The sequence below is a fragment of the Phalangium opilio genome, unplaced genomic scaffold (genome assembly GCF_054372755.1).
Source record: "Phalangium opilio isolate 3A_F unplaced genomic scaffold, DU_Popi_V2 ptg000089l_1, whole genome shotgun sequence".
Classification (NCBI taxonomy): Eukaryota; Metazoa; Arthropoda; class Arachnida; order Opiliones; family Phalangiidae; genus Phalangium; species Phalangium opilio.
In genome coordinates, this window is record NW_028324194.1 from 2,486,478 (window position 1) to 2,507,562 (window position 21,085).

General features: G+C 37.5%; 1 protein-coding gene and 2 long non-coding RNA genes across 10 annotated transcripts; 2 read left to right on the top strand and 1 right to left on the bottom strand.

Moving 5' to 3' along the window:
* Positions 1-535: 535 nt before the first annotated feature.
* On the top strand, positions 536-3,877 carry LOC149646960 (uncharacterized). Its single transcript, XR_016371827.1, has 3 exons — positions 536-1,164; positions 2,108-2,301; positions 3,017-3,877. It is a non-coding gene; the product is annotated as an uncharacterized LOC149646960 (long non-coding RNA).
* Positions 3,878-3,899: 22 nt separating this feature from the next.
* LOC149646961 (uncharacterized) lies at positions 3,900-19,831 on the bottom strand. Of its 8 annotated transcripts, none has more exons than XM_089849779.1 (4): positions 19,614-19,830; positions 19,263-19,406; positions 10,273-10,400; positions 3,900-7,071 (listed from the first exon to the last, which is right to left on the bottom strand). In XM_089849779.1, the coding sequence occupies exon 4, from the start codon at positions 7,056-7,058 to the stop codon at positions 5,313-5,315; it is 1,746 nt and encodes a 581-aa protein (XP_089705905.1). In that variant the 5' UTR covers positions 7,059-7,071; positions 10,273-10,400; positions 19,263-19,406; positions 19,614-19,830; the 3' UTR covers positions 3,900-5,312. The 8 variants fall into 8 exon arrangements, with proteins under 8 accessions (XP_089705905.1, XP_089705904.1, XP_089705907.1 ...); XM_089849778.1 differs by having other exon boundaries at positions 19,497-19,830; XM_089849781.1 differs by lacking the exon at positions 19,263-19,406.
* On the top strand, positions 19,301-20,849 carry LOC149646962 (uncharacterized). The gene is made up of 2 exons (XR_016371828.1): positions 19,301-19,431; positions 19,928-20,849. It is a non-coding gene; the product is annotated as an uncharacterized LOC149646962 (long non-coding RNA).
* The last annotated feature ends 236 nt before the right edge of the window (positions 20,850-21,085 follow it).

Sequence of the window (21,085 nt, forward strand, 5' to 3'; positions counted from 1 at the left end):
TATTAAGTTTTCCAAATTTCCATTTCAAATTTTAGTTTACTTTGTTTAATTTTCTTCGCTTAATGAGGGAATTTATTCACTTTAAAGTTAAACCACCGTTGTTAAACTACAGTTTTCAAATTCAAGGGTGAAATTGTACACAATTAGTTCAGCGCAGTATATAATAACATTCAATTGTTTATCTTTGTTTTCCTAGATTATCCTGTATTTAGATATAATTTACTAATCAATAATCCTATAATTTACTAATCAATAATCCTATAATTTACTAATCAATAATCCTATAATTTACTAATCAATAATCCTATAATTTACTAATCAATAATCCTATAATTTACTAATCAATAATCCTATAATTTACTAATCAATAATCCTATAATTTACTAATCAATAATCCTATAATTTACTAATCAATAATCCTATAATTTACTAATCAATAATCCTATAATTTACTAATCAATAATCCTATAATTTACTAATCAATAATCCTATAATTTACTAATCAATAATCCTATAATTTACTAATCAATAATCCTATAATTTACTAATCAATAATCCTATAATTTACTAATCAATAATCCTATAATTTACTAATCAATAATCCTATAATTTACTAATCAAAAATCCTATAATTTACTAATCAATAATCCTAAAATTTTCCTAATCACTTTCCTATAATTCATATGATTTTAATATTTAAATCTTATTTCCTAATCACTTTCCTATAATTGAAATGATTTTAATATTTAAATCCTATTTCCTCATCTAATTTGCATCTCAAATTCCAATTTTTCCTATTCTCAATTTCAAGATTTTCCCCTACTATGTAATGAATTTAATCTTGGATTATTTCAAATTAATCATCATGATATGAGAAATATAATCAAATACTTATATCACTTTAGTCAAGGTTGTCCAACTAGTCGAAGAAAATGTATTGTGCGAACACAACCATTATTTCGAATCTCGGATAAATCCCGCCACCTATTGGGATAAAATGGCATTCCTATACAACATAAAGTCCCCCCTAAAAATTTCACCGTGCACGGGCTTGGATTACATATAGGAGGCGGTGGTGTCATCATTGTTTTATAATCCTTCAATGTGGATAGTGTGGCTGTAGAATATAAAATCATGTAGCGACTGATAAAACTCATTAAACAGGTTTTGAATAATGAAATTTTGCGAGTTTTACAAAAATGTAGTTTGAAAACTCATAAATTTAAAGGCCAAGGCTTAGCTGATTTTGTGATCCTTTTTATTTAAATCTTTCTAATTTGGCAAAATTGTGAATGATACACCATGGATAAAGAATGCGCGTGAGCAGGGCCGGAAATAAACACAGGACATTGGACAATTTTTAATGACATGTCCCATAATATTTTTTAAAGCTAAGGGGGTCACTGGCCAGTTTGACCAACAAATTTTCCCAAAGTTTTGAACTTTTGATAGCTTGACTATGAACACGCGGCAATGTTTTTGCACACTCTAGTGGACAATGTTCTATAAATTGTCTAGTCAAAGGAGGGGGTCACTGGACACATGTCCTATAATTGGTTTTCAAGCTATAGGATAGGCAACTCCCTATCTCCGACGGCAGCTTATTCTTAATATTCTGTTCCAGCTTCGGTTGTCAGCACGCGCATAGCCCACTCGATCACGCGCGACACGACGCAGTGTCCGTGAGCGCGGATCGAGTGGGCTATGCTCTATGTAAGCTTCTATACCATACTATAAAAAACTCGCGGATATTTTTAAATCCTGAAAATCCTGATTTTCTTTGCCCCTTATCAGTTACGTTACATAGAGGCAACCGAAGCTGGAACAGAGTATATACGGAATAAGCTGTCGTCGGAGGTAGGGAGTTGCCTATCCTATAGCGTGAAAACAAATTTCTTCACGCGCACTCGCAGGATGCCCGTGAGGAAATTTCTTTTCAAGCTATAGGATAGGCAACTCCCTACCTCCGACGACAGCTTATTCTTATTATTCTGCTCCAGCTTCGGTTGTCAGCACTCGCAAAGCTAGGTCTCTTACGTAATGTAGCTTTGTGCGTGCTGACAAGAGACGAAAGAAATACTGATTTCCAGGATCTATATTTAAATAGGTGATTAGTCTTAGGTGTCATCAAACCTTGAACGAAAAGCGGTTGATGTCTCACTATTCCCTTCGTGGCTCGTGCTAATAAAAAACAAGGTGGTGAAATTGAAAATTTACTGTTTCCACTGCAGCTAGTACATCTTGCTGAAGCAAATATGGAAAACCTGACTCTCAAGATAAGATCATGGACAAAGAATGCACGTGAGGAAATTTGTTTTCCCTCTATAGGATAGGCAGCTCCCTATCTCGAACGACAGCTTATTCTGTATATACCATGATATACTCTGTTACAAAATCGGTTGTCAGAACGCGCAAAGCTATGTCTCTATGCAACCTAGATTTGTACGTGCTGTCAAGAGACTAAACACTTCAAGATCTTCAGGATTTAAAATATCCGCGAATTTCTTAGCTCGAGTGCACGGACCTCTAGGCCTTAGTTTCAAATACGTGTACTATTTTTTCACACGTATTTGAAACTAAGGCCTAGAGGTCCGTGCACTCGAGCTAAAAAACTAGCGGATATTTTAAATCCTGAAGTTTTTCGTCTCTTGTTAGAACGCACAAAGCTAGGTTACATAGAGACGTAGCTTTGCGCGTGCTGAAAACCGATGCTGGAACAGAGTATATACAGAATAAGCTGTCGTCAGAGATAGGGAGTTGCCTATCCTGTAGAGTAAAAGCAAATATCCTCACGCGCATTCTTTATCCATGATAAGATCAAAAGGACTAGTTCTCAATATCGTTATCTCAGTTGTGACGTCAGTGTCTAGGTAAAACGTAACGGGCTTAGCTTTCGCATTGGGCGGCCATGCTTTGTGACCGCTTTGGTTCTTCTAGAGACAAATAACATGGGTGACGTCACACTGAGGCTTCTGAGATAGGCAAAACAAAATTTATCATGTACGTCCCAAAATAGACCCAACCTGGCTCAGGCTGCTAAATACTCACAGTGATGAAATCGTGAAAAACATCAAGAAGAGAACACGGCTATTTCGTTCTCTGCAAAGATACGTTGACTCGTGTGTCCCAAGAACTATCTATAATGCAATAGTAAAACCAATCTTTGACGATGGAGAAGAAAGTACTACATAATACTGACGCCAAGATGATGGACTTAAAACTTTAACCTTTACATATTACCATAAGTGAATAATTAACTCCAATCTACTCGTAGTTATATTTAAATTTAAAAATAAGTATGTACCGGACTATATTATAAATTGCTTTCCCACTCAAATTACAAAAATTAAGGCTAGAGGCTCTGAGAATGACTTCTATCAGAAGTATATAATAATAGAACTGTACCACAAAGCGGTGTAAGTGTAAGGTCATTTTTCCCAACATCGGAACATTTGGAGCAATGTTACTAAACCGAATCACATACGCGATAGTTCCCTTATCATTACTCTATTAGCGTTTAATTATCTGGCAAGGCGCATGCGCTTGTGTGTTTTTGTCCCACGTCAAGACAATCAAGGTTTGTGGGCTGATTTCTGGGGATTTAGTGCCAAATAACTATAGAATTCACCTTACGGTGCGATTCCCATCTGAAGTTTGATGAGAGGGAGACCAAACAAAAAGGGTGAGCCTGGGAAGAATGACGTTACATAACTAAAATATTAAGAGGATACAGAGTGTCATCCTTCTTCCATTATCCCCTTCTGCTTCTATGTAGAAATTCTTCGTTAATGTGATATTTAATTTAAATTAATTATTAAGATCCTTATGTAAATAAGTTTTAACGCTTTATAATAAAGATACCCTGGAAATAAAGTTAATATTATTGTAAGACTCCTCAATTATCGAACAGTCAAAAACGTTTTTAATAACTTATTGGAATGGTACATTAAAAATTTGTTTCGACTTACATATTAAAACAATAGTGAACAACTATATATTGTATGTAATACCATGCGAGGAGAGAGAACGATAAATGGTACACTACCGTTTGCAAACTTTGCAAAACAGTTAAAAGGAAAAGGTCAGGTAACATAATATTATACCTTAAAGGGAGGGTGAAGTGGAAAATCAAGTGATTTTTTATCGATTCGTCTACTAAATATAAGACCATTCTGCATAGTGAAACATTCCGGAAATACAGTCTCCGAATGATTTTAAAATTCAAATTAGGTTCAGATTTTAAGGATAATTTTAAACAAGGACTGCCGACCAATCGCGTAACGCCCTGCCTTTTTGCTAACAAAATTCTCGCGGCACGTTCCGTGTTGAATGAAATTTATCACGAGATTTGATAAAATTTGCGCGTGATGTCACAATCGTGGCGCGAGACATGGAACGTGCCACGAGAATTTTGTTAATAAAAAGGCAGGGCGTTACGCGATTGGTCCGCAGTCCTTGTTTAAAATTATCCTTAAAATTTTAACCTAATTTGAATTTTAAAATCATTTGGAGCTGGTATTTCCTGAATGTTTCACTATGCAGAATGGTCTTATAATTAGTAGAAGAATCGATAAAAAATCGCTTGATTTTCCACTTCACCCTCCCTTTAAAAGAACGGCCTTTTTCTAAATATAAAAGGAATTAAATATTAAAAATAAATGATCTCTTATTACAATATGATAATTAGCATTTAATTTAATTAGTCTTAAAAATAATCAAAGACTACTGCGACAACCGCCATTGGTTTAGCAGCAACCTCTTACCCCTACCGATCTCAGACTGAGAGAATTCAACCAATCCCTTTGAAGGGTAAGAGATTCGGATTAGCAGACGCCACTAAACCAATGGCGTATGGCTCAGTAGTCCTTGATTATTTTTAAGACTAATTAAATGTACTAATTATCATATTGTAATAAGAGATCATTTATTTTAATTTTAATATTTAATTCCTTTCATATTTAGAAAAAGTCCGTTTTTTTAAGGCATAATGTTGCGTAACTTGAACTTTTTAAGTTTTTGGAAATGGCCGCCATTTTTAGTTCAGCTTGTGATTTTAAAGGGATGTACAATCCGTTATGTATGGGCGTGTCTATAAGACTCAAGAACTATATTTTTTAGTAGTAGTGTTACTATTTCCTGGAGTAGTGATTAGACTGTCGTCTGCTTGAACGTCTGTTTCTACGGTAGATAATGCACTGATAATGCTACGAACTTCACGCATGCTCAGTAGAGCTATATTTGATGGAAGATAAGTTTGATATAGGCTCCGCCCATACATAACGGATTGTACATCCCTTTAATATTATTTGGGATTATACTCGCTTCAGTCTCCGTAGCAGAACGTAACACCGCGTATTATGAATACTTTTGTGTTGCACAGCGTCCGACAATGTTCGAAAACGTACTTTACATAAACCACATATTTGATGGTACATGGCCGTATGTTGGCTTTGATCGAATATATTTTCAAACTTCATTTCGCAATATTTGCATTGGTACAAATTAGTGTGCCAGGCTATATGTTCAAAGTACCTGGTTTCTAGGCTAGTCTTATAATTGCATCGCTGACATTGGTACGGATAACCTCCAGTGTGTACGTACATGTGCTCCTTCATGGAGGTCTCGCTATTTGTCGAGTATTGACAATTAGGACAAATATGTTTAACATTAATGTAATGCATCCATTGTTGGTGCTGATGAAAATAAACCTCGGACATCGTGGAAAACTCGCATAACTCGCAACTAAAAGTATCATTGTTAATATTCGAGTTACGGTCGCTATCGCTATTGGTTAAGCACGCTGCTTTAGTTGAGGCTTCGGCGGCTAGTTTTGGCTGTTGCTTATTTTTTTTGGTTTTGGCATGTTGCCGTTGTACGTGTCTCTTAAGCTTTGCCTTGTTAACCGCGAGATAACCACATTGCTCGCACTTGAAAACATATTCTAACCTATGACGTAAGATATGGGTGTTAAGGCCCTTGCTGGACTTCGCGATATAATCGCAACCTATTTCAGCACATTTATTATTATTATTATTTATATTAACGAGACTCGTTGTACCGAAGTCGTGACACGTTTTTTGGTGCTTTTTCAAAACTTTGAGGGAATTGGCGAAATAATAGCACGAAGAAACATCGCATTTGTACGAATCTCCATCGGCGATGAACGATTTTTCGTGACAAAATTCGGTATGATTGATCAAACATTTCCAATTTTTTGTTTCGTAAGTGCAATTTATCACCGGGCACTCGTACGAAAGTGGTGGCCCATCATTTTGCGACAACTTAACGTGAGAATTTTTATGTTTAACTAACTTTGTTCTTTTTTTGGTTTCATATTTGCAACCGACTAAAGCGCATGTAAATTTCCTTATCCCATTTTCAAAGTGACGTTTTTTAATATGGTTCTCCGCGCAATGATGTTTGTCCGAAGAATAGACGCAATACGGGCATTTGAACAACTTTCTAACCCTCGCTCTACAAGGCTTAGGAACTTCTTCGATATTCTTGTTATTTTGAATAAAAGCGTCCTTAAAATTTGTAATTTGGGATGGCGGAGGGACCCAATCGTCTTTAAGATGCTCGGGCAGTTCCTCGGAGGAACTACTATAGTCCATTAAAAGATCTGGATTGTTACTCTCAGTTTCGGCATCATTTTGGCCGTTGCACGAATTTGTCACAAACGCTTCTCGAACTTCGTTGAGATGCGACATAAATTTGATTTTGGAGTTACTCACATCTTCAAAATTTTGAAAGTCATTCATGGAAACTGTCATGAACGACTGAATTTGAATAGAATTCGAGTTAGGTTGTTTTGTTTGCACATTGTTTTCAAAGTCTAAGGAGTCTTCGTTAGAGTCACTATCACGATGTTGGTCCGGTGATTCTCCCGATGAACTATCATCCGAAGATATGTTGATTTGTATTGGCATTTCAGACGTAATTTCTGGCAATTGCACCTCGGAATTGCGAATGTTATTTCGAATTATGGTTTCCTGTTTTTCATTCCCTTTGTAGAGGATATAAAAATCCATCGGACACGCATCGATTCGGACATCCATCGAAATGGTTTCACTAAAATGGAATAATTTAATCGGAAACTTAATACACTTGCATAATTTGACCATAACATGGATCCATGTAATTTTAGAAGCGGGAATAGAGACAGAAGTGAGATGAGACTAGAAGTGAAGGGCTCTAAGCATTGGTAATAGATCCTGGCATTAGTGAACAAATTTGAGGATTTTACGCCGCTTCAATCGCGCCTACACTAGATAGAAAAAAATTGGTCGAGTTCCAAAAAAATTTCTTACCCCCTTTCCCTCAACCTAAAGCGGCGAAACACGGACGCGGGAGCTAGAATCTAGTTCGGCCGTCTACCACCGGGAGCGTCTCACGTTTTGGAGGGGAAATTCTGAAACCGCCACTAGAGGGCCAACCTTTGGTGTGTCATCAAGAATATTCACTTTCGCCGAGTGAAGAATTTGGTTAGCTCAGTACTTCTGGTCTCATCTCACTTCTGCTTCAGTCCGACTCATAGCCCAGTAGAGCCCCTCCCTTCAACACGTAACGAAAAAATTTAAACTATCTTATTGGCTCGCTTAAACTATGTTTTGATGACGTTGCTGACGGGGACGGCGAAAAATAGTGACGTAATACCTTTTTACCTCTGTCGCTATGACCCGCCTCTTCTTTCATACTCCCCCCGTCCGGCGGAAGGGGGTCGGGGGCGCCCAATATACCCTGTTCACCATTCCTGCTTCTAAAATTACATCGATCCTGACCATAAATTTAATAATATTGAATGGCCAAAGCGATGTGACCAATTTATGTGCATATTATCTTTTCTTACAGAAAAGGGCAAAGACCTTAACAAATGGATACAATTTTGCAGGAAAAGCTCACATATTTGTGCAATGCTTACGTTATTTACACAAGGCCTACGTTATTTACACAAGGCCTGAGCGTGAGAACCTGGGACAGAGACCAGTTCTGAGCCGGCTGGTTTCTGCGCATTCATGGTGCTATAAGTTCATAAGATATGTTCTCCATAAGTTTATCACTGGTTACTGAGATAAGAGCTTGTCATGAAGTGACTTAGGTCATAGATTAGATAAGTAAAGCGAGGCCTGGTGAGCGTTGTCAAAGGCTTAGTACAGACTAAATAGGAACTAGATGGACTGCAAAATTAACCGTTTGTACTCAATTCACAGACTAAATAGGAACTAGATGGACTGCAAAGTTAACCGTTTGCACTCAAATCTCGCTTGTCGTTCTCGAACTAGCTCGAGCTGTAACTCTCTAGCATTACGAACGTGTATAGGAATTGCCATACTTATGGAACATATTTTATAAACTTATGATGGTGCATTTTTAGGTCGCTCATATTTCTAAAAATTTGGTTTCCCGCCAATTGATCGAAATTATTGAAAATTTACTTATTAATCACAATTTTGCCCTAATTACATATTTCACGATAAATTAACAAATAACATATTGATCAATTAAGTTAGAAAAACATGTAACAAGTATCATCTCATCCCAGCTGAAGCAGCATACATGCTTGCAAGATGCTTGGAATATATTTCACCTAGAAAAAATTCGACAGCGAATCGGGTCGTCAAAGCGGGGAAAATTTAAGGACAACAGTGCAGTTTGACTACAATTTGTGAAAGTAACGTAGACAATGTTTGTTTTGGTAAAGCCTTTTAGCCAAGGCAACACATTTGTCTTCACCATATCAAGAAGAAATATACCTATAAGAAGGCTTATAATTGCCTCTGGTGCTCGGGTGGTAGTCGACAATCTCCGTTCATGGGTCGGAAGCAAATTCAGAGTGACATTCAACACGGAAAATTCCCTGAAATTAGCCTTATTCCTGATCAGCGCCACCTACCCATAGCGGCGACTTTGAGAACTACTGTAAGCGGCAAGCCAATCAGATGTCGCTAAAATCTGGTGACGTCACTGACTGGCACTCTCGGGTCTTACCAAAAATGACGTCACCAGATTTTAGCGATATCTGATTGGCTTGCCGCTTACAGTAGTTCTCAAAGTCACCGCTATGGGTAGATGGCGCTGATCAGGAATAAGGCTAATTGGCCTTATTCCTATTCAGCACCACTGGTGGAGGGTTTGAACTTTGAAACTACTCCCATAGAGACTGGGTAACTCTTACGAATGTTCGCAGGATCACCGCCAGGTGGCTCGAGCGCCACGCCATCTGACGGTGATTCTGCGAACCATAGTAAATTACTCAGTCTATATGGGAGTAGTTTCCAAACGCTCCACCAGTGGCGCTGAATAGGAATAATAAGCCTTGGTTTGATTTTTGGAACTCACTCACGAACAGTCTGCGAAATAAGGATATTTTTTAAACTAGTCCTTTGGACCAGCGACCCCTTAGTGTCTGAAATAATAAGCTGGTCTCCGGACTGGTCCTAGCCTTTGTTCTCCTATAGATTTGCAATTAATAAACTGGTCCCGAGGACCAGTAACCCCCACATTTTGAATTAATAAACTGGTCCCGAGGACCAGTAACCCCCACATTTTGAATTAAAAAACTTGTCCAAGCAATTAATAAATTGGTTTTGGACCAGAGGAAGTGTGCTATTTCCCAGACCGCTCACGAAATCGTAAGGATAGTACACGTGAATTGATTTAGAAACAATTATAGAACGGTTTTCATGTAGGGACATGTATTCCAAATCCAGCTATAGTTAGGTTCATAGTCTTTAACTAACTTGTTAATGGCAATTAAGAACAATTCGCGTACTGTTTTAGCACCAGGGCAGCCTCAATTAACTGTTTACTTGAGCAATGACAGACATCAAATGGGCGGGGCTTACTTGTCCACTCCCACCGCCGTAAGGGTAGACGCCTAAAGAGACAGTAAAGAGGGCATCAGCGGGTGGGTAAATATTATTTGAAATACGTCAGAGGCACGTGACCGAGGAGAGGCGTGGTTCAGAGAAGCTTAGTTAGTTTTATTTCGAAAACTATCACTTCATGGAATTGGCGCTGCAATCTCGCGAAAAACAAGGACTAGGTGTTAACTAGTTCCACTCCATGAGGAGCCTTTGTATCTTGGCACCACGTGATGTCTGTGACGTATTTCAAATCATTTTTACCCACCCGCCGATGCCTTCTTTGCAGTCCCTTAAAATCGGGCGAATTTAAGCCTTCTTGCAGGTATATTTCTTTTTGATCATTTTTGAACCAATAAGATTGCGTAGAAAGATTCGCGCAAATCCCAGAAGTGAGATGCAAACTTACAAAACGCGAAAATAGTCGAGACCAGTGTTTTACTCGACTTTTTTAACCTCTTTGATGGACAGCTATGGGTTCCCAAAGACAATGGACACGTAGGATAAGCGTGTAGAAACAAACGGTCAAAACCATACCTGTTTAAAAATAAAAGTATTTGTAAAACCATAAGTTTATCACGCCTCTAAGTAGAGAAATGGCTGCTACTCCTATGGCAATAGTGTTTGTCTGGCTCCCTTTAATGAAACCCTATACTCTCTCTCCGCTTCATTTATCACCTCAACTTCAATACAAAATTGTACCGCCTAGCCTAGCGTTTCTTTTATCCCTTTTAGAATGTTTCAGCAAAGAGAGTATAGGGGAGGAGTGGAAGCTCCCCCGCTCCACAAGGCTAAATTACAATGTTGCCCCTAAGTTATACTAGTGGTACGAGGGAGTTTCCGGCTCAGTCGCGCCACCTACGATACCGTTTAATGTCTCAAACGGAAATGCCTCGGTACTGCGCAATGAAGATGCGCGGTAGAAAAGAGCAACAAGATTTTCCCCTCTTTCCACTCCTCCCCTATACTCTCTTTGGTTTCAGGACTGAAACCGCCTCTATCTCACGAGAGAGAAAGAGAGAGAGAGAGAGAGGGATTTTGGGGTTGCTTAAGTAAAATTCGTTCCCCCCCCCATGCCTGCCTATACAAAACGTAAAAATCTCCTTTATCCCATTGGATGATTTTTTTTATCACGTGACCCATTTAGTAATCGTCTCGACCGCTTGGTGGCTGCACCGCGACAGAAATTTCAAAATTTTCTCTCTTCGGATCTTAGCGCTATACGAGTTCTGACGTCACAGTAGCCTGCGGAAGATGCCCACTTGTAACCCATATTTGTGTACTTAGAGGCATGATAAACTTATGGTAAAAGCTTGAGTAGACGGAATAATCAATAGGGAGCTAACAGTTCTGACCCTGAAACGTCACACCCTTCTATCTCTCACTGGAGTTTCATCCCCCCTAACGGTTGTAAAAATTCCAAACAGAGAAGGCCTGCGTGACGTCAGACTACCCTCTTCCCCCTAGCCAGTTGTTAGCTCCCTATTAGAGTAAAGTGCATGAAGCATTCTCGTATTATGTTAAGTTTTTATGTCACATGAGCCTTTACAAAAACATGAATGTATATTTTAAATAGTTTCAGAACATCCAGTTTTAGTATCATCTAAGAGCATTAAACACAGATGGACTGGAATGGAGACACGGGGCGTGGTTCTTTTAGGGCAGCGCCTCTCTAGCGCCACGCCTCGACCAATATTGGAACTTTTTCGACTCAAACCATAGCCATAACATAAAGCTTATGAGTCGAATTAAGTTTCGGGACTCTCCCGCTAGGGGGCGTTGCTGACAGGCGTTGCCATTAGAACAGGGTTCATACAACTTTTGGAAAACAAATTTACCTGAGATTTCCATGTTTTTCCCCATATACTTCCCTGAATTTTCCAGGTTCTCCCCGTATATGGAGTATCCTATGGAGCAAATGTTAACGAAGGAGGGGGGGGGCAAATTGGACTATAACATACTCAAAGGACATCCCCGTATCTCCAATATAACCGGAGTTACGAGCCTCCAAAGTTTAGTGTAATGCTATTCCTATGGAGGGGGTTGTTTGTTCACCTTTTGCTAAATTACTGCGCCCCTGTTTACCGTAGCCCTAAGGTTTTGGTATGGTTGGATGGGGGGCAAATAGAACTATAACATACTCAAAGGACATCCCCGTATCTCTAGTAGAACCAGAGTTATGAGCTTCCAAATATAGTGTAATGTTAATCCTATGGAGGGGGGTTTGTTTATGACCATTTTGCCTAATTACTCGGCCCCTGTTTGATGCAAATTTCCCTGAATTTTACTAAAAATTCTAAATTTCCCTGAGTTTTCCCTGAGGTTTTTGTCAACTAATTATTTCCCTGATTATTCCAGGTTTTCCCTGTTTTCCAGGTTTGTATGAACCCTGTAGAAGAACGGGGGTTTTAGCTTATAATTTTTCCAGTCTATCTGTGTTTACTGCACATGATATCTTCCTTTAAGCCTATTTTCTCATGAGTTTATCCATAGCCGGATAGGTGGCGCTCCATTGCGATACTGTGGCGACCCCTATACCTGGTTTGGCCGATAAGTGGGATATATAAAGTCATGTTTGTCATGCAGTATAGTTAGTAGTACACATTAGTCTTTAGTAGTCTAGAGTTAGTAGCCATGACTGTCAAGTTAAGTAGTGGCTAGTGGAGTTTGGAAGTCCTCTCCCTTAAAGTAACAGGCGGCTCCGTTATCACCCCTAGCATGCTGGCTAATCTTCTGAACACGAATTTTACCTTGCCAAAGGCAGGAACCAATCAGACCTAATGCACTAGGTCCCATTGGTTCCTGCCTTTGGTTTAACTAGCCTTTGCCAAGCTTAGCCAACGTGTAGCAGAAAGGCATCTTTCAGGGGCATCAACGGAGCGGCCCTTTGCTTTAAGAATAAAATTAGCTTGCTTGTACCAAAGTTGCTCGTGTTCTTGTCCAGTTTGACAAACTCGTTTTTTTGCCCGAAGATTGCAGCTTAACCAGTTTGTGTCGCGTCACTTGAGACAACACTATCATAACTCTACACAACCAAGAACGAATTCCGAATACCATAAGTACGTGGAATGGTAACATTGTCCCCTGGTACCGTGAAGTCATACTTCTTTGGAAAACCGTTACCGCCTTCGTTCTAGGTAAAGCCTTAAAATCCGTGAGTTATAAATCAATTTAAGTGGCTAGTATCACATTTAGCATCTCTGGCCTAAGCCTTGGCGTTATACGCCAAAGTTTGAGATATCCGCTGTACTGACTTGGCCCCAGATAAATCTGGCTCTCTAATAGAAAAACCTTGATTCTTTATAACTTCATTAAGGTCCACTCTTTTTAAAGCACAGCGCGGCTCCAGTGGCTCCCCTACAAGTTGACTTTCCTTACGAAGTCCAGTTTTGGCTTGGCAAAGCTAGAGGCATTTTTGGGTGGGATTGCCAAGCCAAACCCGGAGTTTAGGGGCAAGGTCTACTTGTAGGGGATCCACTGGAGCCGCGCTATGCTTTAAATATATCAGTTCATCATTAACTATTTTAACAGTTTTTTTTCTTGACACCGACCGCAACACTCCTAGACCCGGGAGACTCCATTTTCCGACACTGTCGGAACTCGGAAACGGAAAAGCGAAATAAATGAATGATAATCTAGACTTCATTCTAGAGGGCGCTAGAAAATTCCCAAAAATATAGGCCCCTCCCTCATACTATGAAAAGTATAACTTCCTGGTGCCAGCATTGCCTTGTTTCAACGTTCTTATGGTATCCTGAATAGCCCCTTCCAAAAAGTTTGACTGCCTTGTGCATCTTGTTGTTTAAGTTCTTCGCGCATGCTCACTCGGAGCTAAAAAACGTCAAATCTAGGTTGTGAACCAGGCTATGCGGGGAAACTACCTCCTGTTTGTAGGAAGAACTGAACTGACTCAGACTAAGAACATTTTTTCAAAACTTTTTGGCAGGGGCTATTCGTTCTTGACAAAACTTAATAAGAGAGTAATTCTTTAACACTATAGATTGCTCTCAGATGCCTAGGTGTGTGGTCACCCATGTTATTTGCGGTACCAAACATGGCCGCCCACTGCTAAAGTTACATTTTACCTAGGCACTGATGTCACAACTTAGATAGCTCCATTACAAAGGCCTATTGCTGGTGCCACTTAAACAACTACTATTGCATTAATTCATAATCATCCCTTAATTTACATTTAACATCTAGGTGGGGCTATTTAATTTGGATAGCTAAAGAGAGCGTGATCATGAACCAAACCAGGAGAGTCAACTCTGGCAGTTTCCGTTACCTTCAGGTTGAGGCTTTGCAGAAGCTACTGCTTCAAGCGGCCTCTAGTTTTCATATGGAACATAATTCTCCTTCAGGGACTAGTTTCCCCACTGTAAATATCCGCCTTTTTTCCATACGAAAGCCAGCCGACCTGCCGACCAGCCAACAGAGGTCGGAACATAAGTTTTTCAGGGTAGGATTGCACTTTACGTGACCCACCCAACTAACAATGGTTTCTAGTTAATTGGACCATGAGGAGTCCGAAAAAAATAGTTAAAAAATTATTTGGCCGCCGCAAGTTGGTCAAAAAAATTTTTGAAAATTTTAAAATCCATGCACTTACCGCCATTGAAGTCGCTATCCGCTTAACGCATTCTGCACTCAATCTTGCAAAATAAGCCAGAGGGGACTGTGAAAAGTTGCCGGACTCGCGCCGGAGTTTTATAGCTATGGATTTTTTTAAGCTTACGGAAACATTTATTTCTGATAAAAGGAGGGAAATATAAATGCGAGAAAAACTGAAATGTTTTGGGAAAATCGTTGAATTTTTTGGGAATTCAATAATTGATAACGGTAAATTTTGAAAAAAACCGTCAAATTATTCGGGATTTTTTTTAATTCACTCAACATTATTTTTGGGAAAATGTGTCAAATCCTTGGTAAATATGATTTTTTGTAAAAAAAAAATTTTAAATAAAAGGCGTAGAGAAAAGGTGTCAAAATATAGGGAAATTAGCAAATGTCAACGTCAATATTTTAGAAAAGGAGTCTAGTTTTTTTGCAACTATATTTTGGGAAAGGCGACAAATTATTGAGAAAGAACCAAATGTCAACATCAATATTTTGGAAAAGGCGTCAATTTATTTCAACAATATTTCGGAAAAGGCGGCAAATTATTGGGCAGTTAGCAAATGTCAACATCAATATATATGAGGCGTCAATTTATTTCAACTTTATTTTGGAAAAGGCGTCAATTTATTTCAACTATATTTTGGTCAATTTATTTCAACTATATTTTGGTCAATTTATTTCAACTATATTTTGGTCAATTTATTTCAACTATATTTTGGAAAAGGCGTCAATTTATTTCAACTATATTTCGGAAAAGGCGTCAATTTAATTCAACTATATTTCGGAAAAGGCGTCAATTTATTTCAACTATATTTCGGAAAAGGCGCCAATTTATTTCAACTATATTTTGGTCAATTTATTTCAACTATATTTTGGAAAAGGCGTCAATTTATTTCAACTATATTTCGGAAAAGGCGTCAATTTATTTCAACTATATTTCGGAAAAGGCGTCAATTTATTTCAACTATATTTCGGAAAAGGCGTCAATTTATTTCAACTATATTTAAGAAAAGGCGTCAATTTATTTCAACTATATTTCGGAAAAGGCGCCAGTTTATTTCAACTATATTTTGGTCAATTTATTTCAACTATATTTTGGAAAAGGCGTCAATTTATTTCAACTATATTTCGGAAAAGGCGTCAATTTATTTCAACTATATTTCGGAAAAGGCGCCAATTTATTTCAACTATATTTTGGAAAAGGCGTCAATTTATTTCAACTATATTTTGGAAAAGGCGTCAATTTATTTCAACTATATTTTGGAAAAGGCGTCAATTTATTTCAACTATATTTTGAAAAAGGCGTCAATTTATTTCAATATTTTGGAAAAGGCGTCAATTTATTTCAACTATATTTTGGAAAAGGCGTCAATTTATTTCAATATTTTGGAAAAGGCGTCAATTTATTTCAATATTTTGGAAAAGGCGTCTAGTTATTTCAGCAATATTTTGGAAAAGGCGACAAACTATTGGTCAATTATCAAACGTCAACATCAATATTTTGGAAGTCATTGCAACTATATTTTGGAAAGAGTGCCTATTTTTCGGCAATTTGATAAATGTAAACACCTTTTCCAAAATATCGTCCTTTACATTTACCAAATTCGGGAATAATTTGATGCCTTTTCCAAAGTATCGTCCTTCACATTTATCAAATTCCCGAATAATTTGACACCTTTTCCAAAATATTGTCCTTCAGATTTATCAAATTCAAGAATAATTTGACGGCATTTACCAAAATTTACCGTTATCATTTATCGAATTCCCCAAAAATTCAACGATTTTCCCAAAACATAGCAGTTTTTCTCCCATTATATTTCCGTCTTTTTATCAGAAATGAACAGTTTCAGTAAGCTTAAAAAATTCCATAGCTATATCTCCGGCGCGAGCACGTAAATGTTTCCGGCGCGAGTACGTCAATTTTTCACAGTCCCCCCCCGGCTTATTTTGCAAGATTGAGTGCAGAATGCGTTAAGCGGATAGCGGCTTCAATGAGGGTGAGTGGATTTTGAAATTTTCAAAAAATTTTTTAACCAACTTGCGGCGGCCAAATAATTTTTTAACTATTTTTTTCGGACTCCCCACAGTCTAATTAACTAGAAACCATTGTTAGTTGGGTGGGTCACGTAAAGTGCAATCCTACCTTTTTCAGGGTAGGATTTTACTTTACTTAACTAACCCAACCAACACTTGATTCTGATTAATTAGACCACGGGGAGTTCGGAAAAAATAGTGAAAAAATTCTAAACCCGCCGCAAGTTGGTCAAAAAAAATTTTGAAAATTTGAAAATTGCATGTACTTACCGCCATTAAGACCGCTACGCGCCTAAACGCATTCTGCCCTCGATCTTGAAAAGCTACCCGGGGGGGGGGGGTAAATATAATAACAAGGACTCGCGACGGAAATCAGGGAGCACACACTGCGGAAATATAGCTATGAAATTTTAAACACCCGCTGAAACATTTACAATTCTCATACCAGGATAGAAAAATATTTGAAGCAAGCTCCAATTTTAAAAATAAACAACGATATTTTGCTAAATTGCGTAGATTATTTCGTAAGTAAATGAAGATAAACAATAATATTTTGCTAAATTGCGTAGATTATTTCGGAAGTAAATAAAGATAAACAATAATATTTTGGAAAAGGCGTAACATTATTTGGGAAGTAAATGAAGATAAACCACAATATTTTGGAAAAAACGTAACATTATTTGGGAAATAAATGAAGATAAACAACAATATTTTGGAAAAGGCGTAACATTATTTGGGAAGTAAATGAAGATAACCCACAATATTTTGGAAAAGGCGTCATATTTTACAGCAATATTTTTGGAAAAGGCGTCATATTTTACAGCAATATTTTGGAAAAGGCGTCATATTTTACAGCAATATTTTGGAAAAGGCGTCATATTTTACAGCAATATTTTGGAAAAGGCGTCAAATTTTACAGCAATATTTTGGAAAAGGCGTCAAATTTTACAGCAATATTTTGGAAAAGGAGTTCTACTTTTCAGCAATATTTTGGAAAAGGAGTTCTACCTTACAGGAAAATTTTGGAAAAGGCGTCATATTTTACAGCAAAATTTTGCAAAAGGCGTCTTATTCTTTTGAAATATCTAAACACAAACAGATATATTTTGTAAAGGGTTTCAAATTACCAGAGAAGAACTAAATACAATTAGAAATTCCAAATATATTTATGGCTGTGCCGTAATGTATTACCCGAGAAACACCACTTGGTGGAGGCCACACTTCGTTTCTCACGGAGAGTTTTTTTATGATATTGCTGTAAAATTTGACGCCTTTTCCTAAATATTGCTGTAAAACTTGACGCCTTTTCCAAAATATTTCTGTAAAATATGACGCTTTTCCAAAATATTGCTGTAAAATTTGACGCCTTTTCCAAAATATTGCTGTAAAATTTGACGCCTTTTCCAAAATATTGCTGTAAAATATGACGCCTTTTCCAAAATATTGCTGTATAATTTGACACCTTTTCCAAAATATTGTTGTAAAATTTGACGCCTTTTCCAAAATATTGTTGTAAAATTTGACGCCTTTTCCAAAATATTGCTGTATAATTTGACACCTTTTCCAAAATATTGCTGTAAAATATGATGCCTTTTCCAAAATATTTCTGTAAAATTTGCTGCCTTTTCCATTTTAAAATATTGCTGTAAAATATGACGCCTTTTCCAAAATATTGCTGTAAAATATGACGCCTTTTCCAAAATATTGCTGTAAAATGACGCCTTTTCCAAAATATTGCTGTAAAATATGACGCCTTTTCCAAAATATTGTTGTAAAATTTGACGCCTTTTCCAAAATATTGCTGTATAATATGACGCCTTTTACAAAATATTGCTGTAAAATATGGTGCCTTTTCCAAAATATTGCTGTAAAATATGACGCCTTTTCCAAAATATTGCTGTAAAATACAACGCCTTTTACAAATATTACCATTCACTTTTCCATAATTTTGCCTTTGCGTTCATTTGCTTCCCAAATTATATTATTAGATGATTACTTCATTTAAAACCCAAATAGAATGCAACCTTTTCTGAAATATTTATCAACTTAAATCCGGCTTTTCCAAAGTTTTGATGATTACTTCATTTTCAACTCAAATATAATGCGCCCTATTCCTAATTTTTTTCTCAATAAAATCCACCTTTTCATATATTATTATTTAAGGTTCGGTTTGGTTACTTATTAGCTAATTTACCACCTTTTCCAAAATTTCTGTTTGCGATTAGGCCTAGTTACTTAAAAACCAATTAGTGCCTTTTTTCCCAAAATATTGTTTTACTTTTAAATACTTCCCAAAAGTTTTAATGCTTGTTTTAGAAACTAAAATATCGCTAATGTAATTTTCGCCATTTCTCGCCTATATTCTCCTTTTCCTTATTTTTGGCATTTCTAAATTTTTCTTCACGCAATATTTTGGAATTTTACACAGATTACGTTTCGATCCCAGTACCAAAAAGGAATGGTTTTGTTAAATTCAGTAGGTCTTAAATATTCCATAGCTATACTTCCGTCGCGAGTCCTTGAAGTTCTTATAGTTGCCCTCCCCCCCCCGGCATATTATCAAAGATTGAGTGCATAGTGCGGTTTAGTCTATAGTGGTAAGTACATGCAATTTTAAAATTTTCAAAAATTTTTTTGACCAACTTGCGGCGGGTTTAGAATTTTTTCACTATTTTTTCCGAACTCCCCGTGGCCTAATTAGTCAGAATCAAGTGTTGGTCGGGTTAGTTAAGTAAAGTAAAATCCTACCTTTTTCAGCTCTAAAGAGCGGCAAAACTTAAAAAGGGGCGCCAGGGTGATGTTTCGAAAATAGGTGACTAGTCGACTCTCCTGGTATGTTCCATGGCGTGGTGTCCTGTACAAGCAAGGGATTCCAGTTTTGACTGCCAATTCCTAATATTGAACGGAAATAACATAAGTAATTAAGGGGGAAGGCGAAATTTCAGGGAAGTTGGCTCAGATAGTGGCGAATGACGAGAATACCATTTGCCTGCTCCGCTTACAGTTTTTAGGGCCACTCTCCTGCGGCATAACCGCATAAATTACAAACATCCCTATATAATTATATTGATACATATTGAAAGTGGTTATGCAACTTACTCGAACCACGTTCATAAACTATCAATTAAATAGCAATTATTCGGTTGGCTGTAATAGGTACAAACTGCGAAGTGTTAGCCCTCGTAGGCCAGCTGCCTTGGATGACTGGGAACACTATTTTACCCTACTTCCCACCAAATTTCCCCAAATTCTAAAATAGTAGTATCCTCCTATGCGTCGTCTGCTAAAACATTCAACTTTTGGCTTTGGCTATCGGGATAAAATAGTGACCAGTTTCGGAGCTAAATTTACAAATGCGAGCGCTCCAATAAACGTCGCAATTAAAGCAAGTTATTTATTTTTATTCCTTTCAGAAACTAAATCAACCTAATTGAACTACCCTCCCCATTTACAACTTAAAGTTAATTACAAGTAAGTTGAAATAACCATGTGTGGGAATAGACTACGCCAATAACCTTTCCCCACACAATGTGTCTCAGAAACTACTCCTGGGTACAGTGCCCTGCGAATTTATTTTTTTACTAAAGAAGGGGAATTTAAAAAAAGGTCACGGTGACCACTAGACCCCCAGGCATTTAATAAATAAACTGGTCATTTGCCCAGTGCCAACGCCTTATTTCTCACCCTGGTCATGGACCAATTTATTTATTTTATTCCAGGCCATGGGGGCAGGGCTGGAAATAAGTCAGGTTTACAAGTCCAAAACCTGTTTATTAATTACTCGGACCAGTTTATTTATTCCAAAACTTGGGGTCACTGGTCCCAGGGACCACTTAATTAATTATTGTTTTTGGTAAAAATAGACGGTGGAACAGTTTATTAATTCGTTGTTTCTTAATAGAATTTTTCTAGCTGAACACTGCTAGCTACTGCTATGTATTTAGTACTCCTTGGCTACAACTTCCCTACAAAATTTTTGTAGTCCATTGACTATTGATCTTGACTAGCGTCTATACTCTAGAATGAGCCTCTTGTTGTCAACAGCCTAGACCATAGTCAGTACTAGTTGTCAGTAGTCGCCTTAGGCAGTAGTGTATGGTACAGATGGTACTAGTCACATTACAGGATTTTGATCCTTAAGGAGCTCTCGTACTCTGGCTTAGACCTACTGATAGCGAGAGAAGTTAAAGCCACCGAAAGGATGTAAAACTCAATAAGGATAGTTCAGAAAATGATGAAAAACTTCAAATATCTTTGGACTTGTTGATTGATATTTAGTGGCAACTATTCGAAAAATTGTAATAAGAAATAAAAGTTAACTGTTTTTGAGTTTGATATGCTACTTTTTCCTACAGTAAAAAATTCAAAATCAATTAGAATTTTCAGGTTCTTTCCTTTTGTGTCTTTAAATGCTTTTAATTCTCACCAATTTAGAAATTTAGTAATGGACCTCTAAAAATAATTAATGCAAGGGTCACTGGTCCCAAGGACCAGTTTAATAATTCCAACATGAGGGGTCACTGGTCTCGAGGACCACTAACAAAATCCACCTTATTTCCAACCCATGATGG